The sequence below is a fragment of the Myotis yumanensis genome, unplaced genomic scaffold (genome assembly GCF_028538775.1).
Source record: "Myotis yumanensis isolate MYYU_CA2020_CCGP unplaced genomic scaffold, mMyoYum1.0.hap1 SCAF_2, whole genome shotgun sequence".
In the NCBI taxonomy this organism is placed as follows: Eukaryota; Metazoa; Chordata; class Mammalia; order Chiroptera; family Vespertilionidae; genus Myotis; species Myotis yumanensis.
In genome coordinates, this window is record NW_027223753.1 from 70124784 (window position 1) to 70137246 (window position 12463).

Below are 12463 nucleotides of genomic sequence, written 5' to 3' on the forward strand. Positions count from 1 at the left end.
AGGGCCTAAACCGGCAGTCGGACATCCCCCGAGGGGTCCCAGATTGGAGAGGGTACAGGCCGGGCTGAGGGACAAAAGAATAATATTTCATGACACGTAGAAATTATATAAAATGCAAATGTATTCCCTACGTAAAGTTTTATTTGATCACAGCCATGCTCATTCATGTACATCTGGTCTGTGGCTGCTTTCATGAGGTAACAGCAGCTCTGAGTAGTTGAGGCAGGGACTGTATGAGCCACACACTGAAAAGATTCACTACCTGGTCCTTTATAGGAAAAGGGGACTGAGTCCTGGCACAGACTCAGCCCCATTTCTTTAGAATTTAAAAGTGGTAAGTGTTGAGTGCCTCTCTTTTCATCTCTATTTTCATTCAATGAAGAAGGAATACATACTGTGTTGGACTCCACAGTGAAGTGCAAAGAACTTATGAAAAATTGGCCAAAAACAATCAACGTTTGAGCTGCTGTTTACAAAAATAAAGAAGCTAGACAGGATTATAAAATCTCAGGAATAGCCACCTCAGCTGGGCTGACCACATCCTCGCAGCACAGGGTACTGTGGTCCAGCCGAGGGGGAGGGATGCTACCAGACGGGTCAGAGCCACTACCACTGAATGGTGCCTCCTGGAGCTGTGCAATATGGTGGCACTGGAATGAGTTATACTTAAATAAAATTACTAAGAAAATTAAAATAATTGTGTGATTTTAAGAAAATCTAATTCAGTATGCAGAACACCCACCACCAACAACATGCCCACAAGAAACTCTTTCCTGAGAGTTTGGTTCTATCAGCCTCATTGGCAGCAATAAAATAATGACGATGACAATTTATATTTGTACATCTCTATGGTGTGTTACAAGTGACAAAAAGCTTTCGCTTATATTTTTTCATTTTAAACTCCCCAGAACCCTATGAAACAGGGGTAGTTAACCACAATGTTCTCCAACTTTCAAGAAGTAGTGGTTTGATTTGCTGAACTAAGTCCAAAGGCATTTAAAGGTCTCCACAGTGTGCATCATGTGAGAAATATACACACTTCTGGGAACAGTTCCATCTAATTAACTATCCATGGCTCAATTTTGTCACTTAGAATCCCTAAGAGGTTTTAAATAATGATTCTCCCCCAAGGAGACCTCCCATGTAAGAATTTTGCAAGGCCTGTGTGATGGATGGCATTGTTTTAAATTTCTTAATGGACTTATGTTATGATCTAATCCTCTTCCCCCACCCCAAATGGGGGCCTTTTCACAGAGTTAAGCAGAAAAAGTTGTTGCTTATGTCCCGGGGGTAAAGCTCCTCCGTGATTCCTGTGCATAAACAATGACAAGCACAAGCTGCAGCACTGAGGTTGGAGGGTTTTTACCCTCTAACTTCTTTGTTCCAAAATCCCTAATAAGTTCGGAGTAGAACTAAGAGAGTTTGGTCTCTATGGAACCCTGCAATCGAGTTGGCATGCTGAAAGGAAAAGAGTGGCCACAACAATATTTACTTTGGGTTTAAGGGTCAGATTGTAAGAAAGGAATCCTAGCTATTACTGTAAAAAGAATTTTAACAATACAGATTTCTTTACAGAAAGAACAAACTATAATCAACATTCTGAATTGAATCTTTTCGTATACTCTGAGCAAATTTTGGTCAACTTCTAGCACCAAAAGTTTCCTCCTTGGAGTGGCAGGCATGGTTTTCATAAACGGGACATTTCTGGGGTTATGCATGAGTAACTGGCCACAGCTTTCTGGCCTCCAACTTTCAACTCAGTTCTCCTCAACATGCTAGAACGAGCAGGCCCAAAGGAAAACAAGGTATCTAACTGGTACCTACATCTATTGGTATCTGGCAAAGAGGGGGAGATGAAGAAGCTAGAGACTCAGGAGCCTTTATGAAGTCACATTTAAGATTCAGTTTTTACTAGTACTCACTTTACTTCACTGTAAATGAACCCCTTCTCTGGGTTGTTTCAATATTTATGGCATTTGCTGCAACTGCGGAGTCACTAATCTGTATCCTTCCACCAGGATCAATACTCCTCACCTGAGCCTGGTTTTTGTGTCTTGCCCTCCAGGGGACATTTGATTAAGTCTGGAGACATCTTGGGTCATCAGAGCTGATCGTGGAGGAGTGCGCTATGGGCAACTAGTGGGTAGAAGGATGCTGCTCAACACCCTCCAATGCACAGGACAGCTCCCCAAACAAACGCCATTTGGACGTTATCCAACCAAAACACCAAGAGTGCTAAGGCTGTGAAACTGTACTATGCCCTGAAGGCCGTAAGGACAGGGTAATCTATTTACTATATGCCAAGCATACAGTAGGTACCCAAAAGACTTTTTTTGGGGGGGGGGGGGGGGGCGGGGGGGAGAATAAGTAACCATAAATATCATGTATACTTTTATTTTGATCTTATCAGCTCTACTGGGATCTTTTGATGGGTCTTACCTTTCAGAGGTGCACAGCGGAATATTTATGGATGAAATGAAATGTCTGGGTTTCCTTCAAAACAACCCAGGGACAGGAAGTGATAAAACAAGACTGGCCACGAATTGGTAATTGTTGAAACCAGATGGAGGAGGGTTCATGGGAGTTCATTCTATTTTTGTATATATTTGAAATTTTCCAGATTAAAAATTTTTTAAATGTGAAGCACATTGAATTAAAAAAAATATGCCTAAGATACCTCTTCTCCCTTACGGGATAGAAACTAAATGTCTTGGTGTGTCAATGAAGTATTTCTATATTTCTTTCTTCTCACCTTCCCCTCATTTCTACCTCAGGCTGAGGACAAAACCTGGCTGGTGCTTTAGAGTATTTTTGTTCTGGAAAAATCAAATGTGTTCCAAAAAGTAACGCCTCTCTTGGATTAACTCCTAACTGACGTTCATAACTTTCCCTTCCATCCCCTTCACCTCCCTCCAAAAACTCCGTTTGGCTGAGAGGTTATGGGGAAGGAAAGGAAATTAACATTTATTGAGTGCCCATGATATGCTGGGTGCTGTCCTGAGCACACTTTTATTGTTTAAAAACTATGTGGTAGAAATATGGGAAAAATTCAGTATTTTCAACATTTAATTTGTTCATTTTAACTCGCTGAGAATTACATATTATATATAAATCATGGCAAATTGGGTATGACATTCATTGTGGGATTTTTGGTGCCCATTTTTCATGTGTATGTCCAAAATTTTAGAGCCCCAAATTTCAGAGAAATTACTCTTCCCTTTCACAGTTAAAAACAAAACAACACACATCACTGACGTGGAAAAACCAATTTTACTGTGGAAGCCTAAGTGTTCTCAAATGCTATAAAAAGTGGTCACAGCATCCAAAGCAAACAGCATGCACATGCCTATACTTCAAAATATGTCAGAAAATATGGCAGGATGGCATCACCTCAACTATTTTAATTGTTTTGCCATAAACCATAATATGCACACACTATTCATGTTTTTTGAGCGTTTTTGTGAGTTATAATTCAAAGTCACAGAATGTCTCCTAAACTTTAATACTCTCTTAAATAGTTTACATGTTTCCCAATATCTTAACCCTCTGGGGGAACAGATTTTTTTCCTAAAAATCTTCATCTTCTTTTCAGTTCATAGAGTGTTAACTATTTACTTGTAGTTTTTATTAAAAACTGGAATCAACTTCCACCTAGATTAAGGCATAGGGTTTAAGAGCACAGGCTCTGGAATCAAAGTGCCTGGAATCGAATCCCAGATCCACCATTTATATGTGGTGTGACCCTGGCCAAGTTACTGAGCCTCCCTCTATACCTGCCTCACAAAGGGGTGAAGAGGATTAACTATAACCCCTATGAAGCACAGAACCCTGTATTAAGTAAATGCTCATTAAATGTTAGACAATCATTATCACCATCATCTATTGCTGAAAGTATCAACAGCAAAAGATAGCTCACCCAACACTGGCTCCCAAACAACTGAGAAATAAAAACTGGCAAAGATGTGTTGCAGGAGCTCGGGAAGTTTCCACTAAAAACAGTGGCCCAGAGGAGGCACCCAGAATTATTTATTTAGTCTTGATGGCCTGTTCTCCCTGCCCACAGAAGGAAGAAACCTTGCTTGAAATGTGTCCATGCTATTGGCAGGAGCCCCTGAGAAGACCTCTGCCTGGCTGTGAAGTTGGCACTGAGAGCCTTTATAAACTGCCCCAGCAAACTCAAGTATTGAGAAATACGACAGACCCAATGGCCAGGAGGGCCAGAACTTGCGTGGCCTTGAGCACCTGTGCCGGTAAAAGGACAGTAAAAGGTCCCATTGGTTGGAAAATTTTTACCCCAAATGTCAATCCCAATAGGAGCCCTGCCCACTTCCAGAGGGAATATAGGATCTGTGTCTTACTATAGTAACACACAACGCTGTCTGGAAGGAAGAAGAAATTCATGATTCTATTATTCAAATAAACAAGTGCTATTAGGCAAATGTCACACTCCCTTTTCAACTGACTGTCCCAATGCACTGAGAGGCAGGGGGAAAGCACAGACTCAAAAGTCTGCATTGAGGAGAAATCATTTAGAGTCAAAGGAAAATAAACATTAAAGGTAAGAGGAATCCCTCCTAGAGCTGAAAACCGTCAGAAAACCTACCCCATTCAGTGCAAAGTGAGAAAGCGTCTATGCACACAGCCCCTGGGAAGTGGCCTACAGTCCAACCTCCTCCATTTGTTTAACAAATCTAAGCAGTGAACTTTCGTCACTACACACTTCTCCACCAAAATCTAGTCTCAATTAGCAAATCTCCTGAAAGTGCTTTGATATCTGGTAAAACTTTCCCCTTGAACTTCACGTAAAGAAAACACTGACCCTTCAGAATAATTGCACGAAGTTTAAATAAAAGCAATTGCCTAATTTACAAGAGGAATTACTTAGAAAAATACTACCGGACTTAAAAGAAGAATGAATGAATTACTGGAAGTTATACTGCTGCAATATTAATGCCTAATTACTGTCTGGCCTAGGAAAAAGCAAGCTGCTGCCTTCAATTACCAGCAGAATTACTGCTCTCAAAGTAGGTAGGAGTAACAGAGGGAGTAAGAAGTGGCTGCTGCTATTGTTAAACCACGTGCCCAGTGCAAAACAGAGCCAGCTGTTGCCCGATTGTGATACACTTTACAGCACAATTAATTTCTTTTTCCCTGGACCCCATAAACAAGAAACTAATTGGGCAATCCATTTATTGAAAGACTATGGCTGCTGTCACTGTTTCAAATGGTTAAAAACCAACTAAAAAAAAAAAAAAGCAAACAAACAATACCTACAATGAAAACAGTGCTGCGGAACCACTAAGCAGCTATATTTCACACCAACTTTTGGATGGCCGGGAAATGAAGAAAAGATTAGTTTGCTTCTTCAAACAGGATAGCTGAGGGTTACAGCTCACACTCTGAAAGGCCTCTGGAAGTCATCTGGTCCAAACCCCTCCTTTTCCAGATAAAGAAAATGAAATCCGAGGCCATGCGGGGAGATCTCCTAAGTCCCACAGCCAGTTATCAGAGAAAGCTAAGAGCTACCCCCAGGCTCCTGGCTCTACACCAGTGCCCTCCCGCCACCCTCTCCTGCCTTTCTGAATGGAGCCTGTTCCTGGGAAGGGGACAGATGTCGTCACCAGATATGACAGTAGGAATGGCACTGCTATTCTCACCGAGGTCACTCCACTGGATGGCATCCACATGCCTCTGCTCTGTCCGGTCCTGTTTGCTCCAGGGCCGCCCCTGTTGCCTACTCTTGCCAAATCCAACAAAGCTCGGATCAGAAATGCCATCCCAGAGCTGCCCGAGCCCAGATCTGGTGTCAACACCATCCAGCAGGTCTTCCAGCTGATGCCCAGCAACTTCAGTCAGGCTGCTCACTGGCTTTTGTCAAGGCCCTGGGTGCCGGTGACAGGCTCCTCTCTGCCCCTCGGGTGGTAGAAGGCAGCCTGGGGCTCTAGCCCTGAGATATTTACCCCAGAGGCTTGAAATCCACTTTCACCCTCCCAGCCTTCTCTTAGTCTGGCACCTTTAGAAAATGTTTCTTTGATAACTGTAACTGCCCAGATGACATTTGGTCGTTGACAGCTGCCTGGTGCGTTCTTGCTTTTTCATGCCCTTGGCTGGAGCGATGCTGCTCTGTCAGATCAGTCCACAGGGCCTCGCAGCCACTCCTAATAGCCCCTCAGAGCCCGACTCTGCTCCTCTGCTGGTTTGGCTGGCCTGGCCTATGCCAGATCTGCTTTGCCCTGCCGTCCTCCCAGGTACTGGTACCCCCCCTCTTAGAGTACATCCTTCCTTTTCTCCTAGAAGATGCATCTTGCTGAATGTTCCTGCATATGCAGAAAGAGCCATCCTTGTCTTCAAGCAACAGCTGTGACTGCATAAAATTCTGAAAACTACATTATAAAAACATATTTGAATACTAGTTCTCAACCTTCCTTCTGCTGTGACAGATGGTGTTCACATACATAACACCCTCCCCAAAGGCATTTGCGATCTTGACAAAACACCACAAAAGCTTGTAGCCAGCACCACCATTCCTAGGAGATCATGGAAAGTCCATCTTTCCATGCCAGGAGGAACTCTAACCCCTTCTTACACAGTTGAGGAAGCATATTTGAATGCGAGAGAGAGTGACATTGTGACCGGGACCACCTTGACTCTGATCAAATAATAAAGAGGAAATCATTTGCAAATGTATCCCTGACCACTGAGCTACATGTCAGTAGGACAATGAACTAAATAAAAAACTCCTCAGGTAAAGAACCCTTTTCTAAAATTACTAATTGGCCATTAATGTATCTTTTGAATAAAACTGGACTTACAGTGTTGGAACCTCCTAACGAGCAGCCCTGAGGCCCCATCCTCTGATTGAGCCTCCCAAAACACACCTTTAGATTCCACTTCCTGATGGATCACAGCGAGAGGCTTGGTGAACGTCTTCTTATTCTGCATCATGGCCCAGATCATTGAGGCGTCCAGGGAGGTGCAGGCTTCATCGGGAGGCACGCACTGCAGAGAGGCAGAGCCAAGAGAGTCAGGGGTCACTCTATAGGCTTCACCAGCTCAGCCCGCACAGCTGTCCTGTGCCCCTTCTCAGACAGCTAACAGCTGGTGGCCACAGAAAAACAAGAGATCTGGGTGTTTTCCAAAGAACTACAAATAATCTGGGAGATATAGTGGCAGGCCCCATGTATTCTCAGCTGCACTTAAAGATGCAAATATTACTGAACAGCTTATAAATATTGTCATTCCCCCCCTCCCCCCACAATCTTCCCATGAAACAACTGGAGGTTTTAGCATTATTTAGTGTGAAAAATAAAGAAACTATCCAACAAATGTTGGCCCTAGACCAAGCCGGTTTCACATAAATGGTTCATGTTTACGATCTGTGATTGTGGGAAACTTCATGTATTGCATTATGAAGGTGACAGATTTTACATCTGTTGTCCAAAAAGATAATCATGTTGTCAAGTCTGTTTGATTTAAATCCTGGTAAAGGCTGTGCAAAATAAAGCTTCCCAGCTATCTGTTTTTCTTGTTCCCAGAGTTCAGGGGAGTTGTGCCCAGGTGTGGATGCCAGGAGATCAGCTGCTTCTAGCTATTTTAAGGCCCCAAACTTAGAACTAGTGTACCCAAGCCCAGTGGACCTGTTTTTAAAGAGTATGATTACATTCCATTACTTTTTCTTTAAATTAACTTTGGTTCCTTGTCTATGCTCATGAATAAGTGAAACTCTAATGTCATCGACATCTATTTGCTTTTGCTGTAAGAAGAAATATATCAACCATTTAAAAAGTCTATAGCAAGGCACCCCTGAAAATGAATTAACTCCAAGCTCTTCCCATCACAAAAGAACAAAGACTTTTGGCTTTATCATCATTGCTGCTTTGAGAAACATGCAAGTCAAACACATAGTATAAACAGACCTCCATCCCCAAACAGAGATAAGCCTTTACAATAGCCCTCTTGTCAAGAGAAACAGTGGATTTTCTGTGAAGGGGCATCATTGTTGAAAAGATTCGCATTTTAGGAAAAGCTTTCTTACTTCCCTACTAGTTCTTCAGTCACGTTAAGAGCCTAAGATTCTAGGACTAACTCACTGCTTGACTCTGGGCAAGACACTGTACTCTCTGGCCTCAGCAAAGGGCAGGGGTGAACTCAACAATCTTTGAGACTGCCTCCTGGAAGATTCTGTGGGTCTCTCTATCGTCACAGAAAACACTCAGCAGTCACTAGAAATATGACATTAACTATAAGCAGTGAACAGGGAGACAGTGGTAACAGCCATCCTAAGCCATTGCGCTATAAATGGGGAACTATCTTATTTGCTCCTCCACCCGAGGGAAGCCAGGTACTATTATTTCAATTTTATAGATAAGGAAAGGCTGGTTCTGAGAAGTCATGGGATTTGCTTAAAGTCCTTGTCAGTCCCCCTGCTCTTTCCACTGTATCTTACCTCAGGTATAAATAGCGACTTTAGGTTTTGGGTAACACCCCATGTCACCCACTGGGACTTACAGTTCTCCTTAGAATGTTGGGAAGAAAATATTAGGACTAATTTTCACAGATGAACACACTATGAAGCTGGGCCTCTACAGTCTAGGCTCTGTGCAAGGGAACAGCCAAAGCCATCAATAAACACCCAGTAACTGCCAGGCCTCCCCTACTGGATGCCTTACTCCTAAAAGTCCTCCACTGCCTGCAGGAAACAGCGGGGTCTCACAGCCAAGCGTTCAGTTCCCCGTGGCTCTCTACCACTGCCCACCACGGCCCAACCTTGCTGGCCACTGGAAGGTGAATGCTACAAGGCTAAGGCATCAATGTTTCCCAGAGCAACCTAAAGAACACGGTCTACATCACCTTATATGTAGGAACTCCCTAATGATTATGATCAGATCGGCTGTATTTTCATATGCACTACAAAATATTATTTGATATTAAGTGGATGCCCCCGGGGAATATGATAGTGCAAAGGATTCAGATCAATGAAAATCTATCTGATACTGATAATTTTTCCTCCTACCTCTACATCTATCTCTTACAACCTATGCAGTGAGAGAATTCCATACCTACAATGCATTATTAATGTCACAGCTCAATTATTAGACTTCTAGACATGGATTTATATGTGACTACAAAAGGATGAGAATTAAGCTTACGCTGTGTAAAATATCCACAGAATAAATGCACACGTGAAATTATCCATAATTACCGCAGATCACAGAAACGAAACAGTGGTAGAAGACACTCTCCATGCGCAAAGTCAACTTTATGAGGTAATTAACTTGCTGACCCCCTTCTTCTCCCCCCCCCCCCCCCCCCCCCAGTAGCCATTCCAGCAAGCTCAAAGGGTTCTGATTTCTGTACAAAATGTACTAGTTCAATATGGGGAGTGGTACGAAGTAAACATGATGAACCGATATGGGACCAAGAAAAATCTAAATATTTGTTACTTTCCCTTAGAAGTCCTCCTGAGACAAGTCAACCTTATAACTCACACAGAGAAGGTCAAAAAACAATCGCAATACAAGTCTCAGTGGGACCTGGAAAAATCAATCCTCACACTGAACTTGTCCTTTCGGCTCTCGGCACTTTTGGCACCGCACACTAACTGAATAGCAAAGATAAAGCCAGACCTCTCCCTCCATGGAAAACAGTCTTGATTTATCATCCATAAAATACTATTACTTAGCATGCATGGAAAAAAAAAATCATACTGCCAGGATTTATTCTCTAAGACTCCAGAAAACTCACAGTTCCCGGCTCACACGGACTTTATTACAGTGGGGCCTTGTCTTAAGAGTTTAATTCGTTCCGTGACAGAGCTCGTAACTCAAATTACTCGTATGTCAAATCTAAAAGTGAACGAGTGAGACACGTGATGCTGGGCTGATATTGTGGCGTTCACTGTGACATTCGCTGCGCCAACTAGCGGTGGGGTATCTGAAGCTGGCTCGTAACCTGAATTTTAGCTCGAAACTCAAAGCAAAAAATCGGCCGAGAGACGGCTCGTATCTCGAAAAACTCGTTAGTCGGGACACTCGTAAGTCAAGGCCCCACTGTACTTTGATAGGGCAGTTCCCAAACCGAAAACCGCCACCTGGGATAACCCGTGGTTGAACGCCTCTGGTAGGTCACACTGACTCACCTAAAACTGTCAAAGTAACAGTACACGTGGATGAAGGCCCACTAACCTTGGGTAACTTCTGGGGGTCCTTTTCCTTCTTGGTACACAAGGTGAGCTCACACTGCAGAAAGAGCAGCGAGGTGTTGAAGACGGGCTTGAAAACAAAGCTGAACCGCTTCTTATCTATCTCGGCGTGCGGGACGGGAAAGTGCACTCTCTTGGGATTGTAGAATTTCACAGAATCATCTTTGGGACAAATGTTCTCAATGATGGTGTAATCAGACATCCGATCGGGGTTTGAATTTGGAGAGATAAAGCACGTTTGGATGGCAAATCCCAGTTCCTGGTCAGCCTTAGTAACAGACACCTACAGAGAACAGCGAGATCAACACAGAAACAAGTTAGCATCTCATTTTTACTTTAGGCACAAGGGGAACACACCAATGTAGTCCTTCTGATGAGAGACATTTCTTTATTCCCATAACATCCATCTATAGTCTTCTTTCTAATGATAAAAGTAACATATACATTCTTTGAAGAAAGAGATATTTTCTACTGAAACTTGATATGGATGGTGACAGTGAATTATTTAGTTCCAACGCCAGCCTGGAAGATTCCAGTACAAAATGACTAAGTCTCTTCAGCCTCCCATAAGTCCTCTGGGAGATAAAAATAAAAGCAAAGTGGATTTTCCAAAATAAATAAAACACCAACAGGCAAAGCTCCTGATGTCATAACAGTGCAGTTGTAAGGCAAGCTCTTTTTTAAAAATTGCTCAAAAAATAGAGACGCAGAATCTACTTAACCTAGGCAGGGAGTACTGGACTTCTAAACTGCACAAGTCAGAGTGGGCCTAAACCATGGCAGGGAAAGCTGCCGATTCATTTAGAGTCCTGCTTCATGAAACAGGCAGAGCTGGCCCTGTGGCTGGATGCCAGCTACGGTGCAATCTGGTGGCGATCACGGGCCTGGCAAAGTGTCCCAGCCGCTCACAGGTCCAAACCAGGCCTTGCCAAGTACTCTCCCTTCACTCTTTAAACCCAACGGTGTTTTAAGGGAAATCTAATCTGGAAACGTTTCCGACTCATTTACACTTCCCTCTTTCAAAACATTCTATGGGCTATGTCCAAACCTTGTTAAGGTTCTTTTCTTTAGAAACAGGAAGTAATGTTTGGCCCAGTGTAAACAGAATTCAAACCTCAACTATCCTGAACTCAGCTAAAATCCCTGCACCAGACTGGATTCTCCATTTGGTGATACACGGATGGCCGTGCGAGCTGCCTCTCCCCTCTACGCTTCATTCCTTGACTAAACTTAGAATCAAAATAAACTTAAACACTTTAGAAATAAAGTGAGGCCTTCACCATAGGCCAATAGCTCCAGAATCGTTTCAAAAGGCATGGAGATGTAAACACACTTTCCATTCTGAGAAACCCAGGGGAAGTCCCTGACACTGCATGGGGCTCTCAGTCCACAGCGCTATTTTGCAAGATCCCTTCGTGGTTAACTACAGGACACTCAACAATGGAGATGATTACGATTATGTCACTCCGTTGTGCCTTAAAGCTTAATCCCTCAGAACAATCTGATGAGATAAACATGTTCTTCTCCACTTTATAAACCGAGAAAAAACTGAGCATATAGAATAGATGGCTTATCAAGACCATATCTAGCAAATACTGGGTATAACCAAAGTTTAAGCCCAAATATTCTGATCACAAGTCCATTTTCTCTTTCCTATTTCACTGTAGCTACACAGTCAATTCAACCAGGCCCAAGAAGTGGCCTTGGGAGAACACTTTGTAGGAAATATTTCTAGCAAGTAGTGTTTGATAGTCTGTAAATAGTCATGTTGTTATTTTTGCAATATTCCTGAAAGATATTTTATCTTGAAAAGATAGCAAATTACACATACCCCATTTAAACTAAAAAAGTCTCCTTTAACATGAACTTAGGACCCACAGTGCAAAACTGTGTGATAGAAGAAATGTAAATCTTTTCTCTAATCTCGAAATATGAAATGGCAGAATGTCTAAGGCAGTGGTTCTCAACCTTCTGGCCCTTTAAATACAGTTCCTCATGTTGTGACCCAACCATAAAATTATTTTCGTTACTACTTCATAACTGTAATGTTGCTACTGTTATGAATCGTAATGTAAATATCTGATATGCAGGATGGCCTTAGGCGACCCCTGTGAAAGGGTCGTTCAACCGCCAAAGGGGTCTCGACCCACAGGTTGAGAACCGCTGGTCTAAGGTATCCCAAAAAGTCATTTTGGAGGAAAAAGGTTATTAATAAGTCTTTTACTCTAAAATGGACTGGAAATGAGTATGGGAGGGCTGTGG

At 42.8% G+C, this 12463-nt stretch overlaps 1 protein-coding gene across 1 annotated transcript in view; it reads right to left on the bottom strand.

Annotated features, from left to right (window-relative positions):
• Positions 1-12463, bottom strand: part of TGFBR3 (transforming growth factor beta receptor 3) — a 202100-nt gene that overhangs the window by 14003 nt on the left and 175634 nt on the right. The window contains exons 13-14 of the mRNA XM_070405583.1: positions 10185-10484; positions 6879-6999 (exon numbers count right to left, since the gene is read on the bottom strand). Coding sequence (XP_070261684.1) covers positions 6879-6999; positions 10185-10484 — 421 coding nt within the window. The remainder of the gene's footprint in view (positions 1-6878; positions 7000-10184; positions 10485-12463) is intronic.